Source organism: Haliaeetus leucocephalus, unplaced genomic scaffold (assembly GCF_000737465.1).
Source record: "Haliaeetus leucocephalus isolate CR32 unplaced genomic scaffold, Haliaeetus_leucocephalus-4.0 Scaffold556, whole genome shotgun sequence".
Lineage (NCBI taxonomy): Eukaryota > Metazoa > Chordata > Aves > Accipitriformes > Accipitridae > Haliaeetus > Haliaeetus leucocephalus.
This window is the reverse complement of record NW_010972992.1, coordinates 1,112,725-1,113,670: the sequence shown is the minus strand read 5'-3', so window position 1 is coordinate 1,113,670 and position 946 is coordinate 1,112,725. Positions and strand designations below refer to the sequence as shown.

General features: G+C 65.3%; 1 protein-coding gene across 1 annotated transcript; it reads right to left on the bottom strand.

Annotated features, from left to right (window-relative positions):
* Positions 1–274: 274 nt before the first annotated feature.
* CCDC23 (coiled-coil domain containing 23) lies at positions 275–879 on the bottom strand. The gene is made up of 3 exons (XM_010577190.1): positions 807–879; positions 583–766; positions 275–499 (listed from the first exon to the last, which is right to left on the bottom strand). Exons 2-3 carry the CDS (start codon positions 700–702, stop codon positions 413–415), a joined length of 207 nt encoding a protein of 68 aa, XP_010575492.1. The 5' UTR covers positions 703–766; positions 807–879; the 3' UTR covers positions 275–412.
* Between the last annotated feature and the right edge of the window lie 67 nt (positions 880–946).

Sequence of the window (946 nt, the reverse complement as noted above, 5' to 3'; positions counted from 1 at the left end):
GGGGGGCCCCCCCCCGGCTGCCCCCCCCCCCCCCCCGCAGCCTCAGGGACTGACCGAATCTAGGCACTAGGAGCGCAGGACTGTTCGCCTTGGCAGGGAACCGGCAGGCCAAGGTCTTGCTCGGCACAAGGAGGGCCGGAGCTGGCAGCCAGTGGCCGCAGCTGCTCTGGCGCCCGGCCCCGATAGAGCCTCCCCCACGCCATTCCCACCCGGCACCGGGCTGGGACGGAACCACCGGTGCCGCTGAGGGACCAGGAGCCAGAGAAAGCTGGAACCATCACAGATTTTATTTAGAAAAAAAAAAAAAAAAAGGCAGTTATTTGATAATAAATAACAAAGAGTTTAGAAAAGGGAATGGGCAGCAGATGGGGGGGGGGCTCTGGGGTTGTTTGAGGGGGCTGCACATGCCGCCTCACTCGCCGGAGGCCTGCATCTGCTTGCAGAAGGAGTCAAACTGCTGCTGCTCCAGCTCTGTCATCACTCGGTTGAGGGCGTAAATCTGCGGGATGGGTGGGGATAAAGAGGTGATGGGGGGGAATTCGGCCCCAGTGTTGCTGTTGTCCCCCCCCTCGGGTTGCTCACCTCTGCCCGCTGCCTCTGCTTCAGCTCCTGCTGAGCTGATTTCTGCTTGGCCTTCTCCAGGCGAGCCGCTGGCTCCCGGGGCTTCGGCCTCTCCTTCCGCCCCCCCCCGCTGGGCTCCATGGCTGGGGGGGAGGGAGGGGGAGTGGGGGGTCATGCCAGGGCCACCCTCTCTTCTGCCAGCCCCGCTGCTCCTCCTCACTGCCCTCAGCCCCACGAACAGCCCCCCACGCCTACTCCGGGGCCCACAGCCCCCTTGGGCCTGCTGCTCCACCCCTGCCCCACGGCCCCCCCACGGCCCATAACGCCCCCCAGCCAACTTAGGGTCCCACAGGAGCCCCCCACTGACACCCGGAGACCCACAAGA

Coding starts and splice junctions, on each gene's coding strand:
- CCDC23 (XM_010577190.1), bottom strand. CDS start 702: ATGGAGCCCAGCGGGGGGGGGCGGAAGGAGAGGCCGAAGCCCCGGGAG. Junction 500..582: donor AGCAGAGGCAGCGGGCAGAG/GTGAGCAACCCG, acceptor CCCATCCCGCAG/ATTTACGCCCTCAACCGAGT.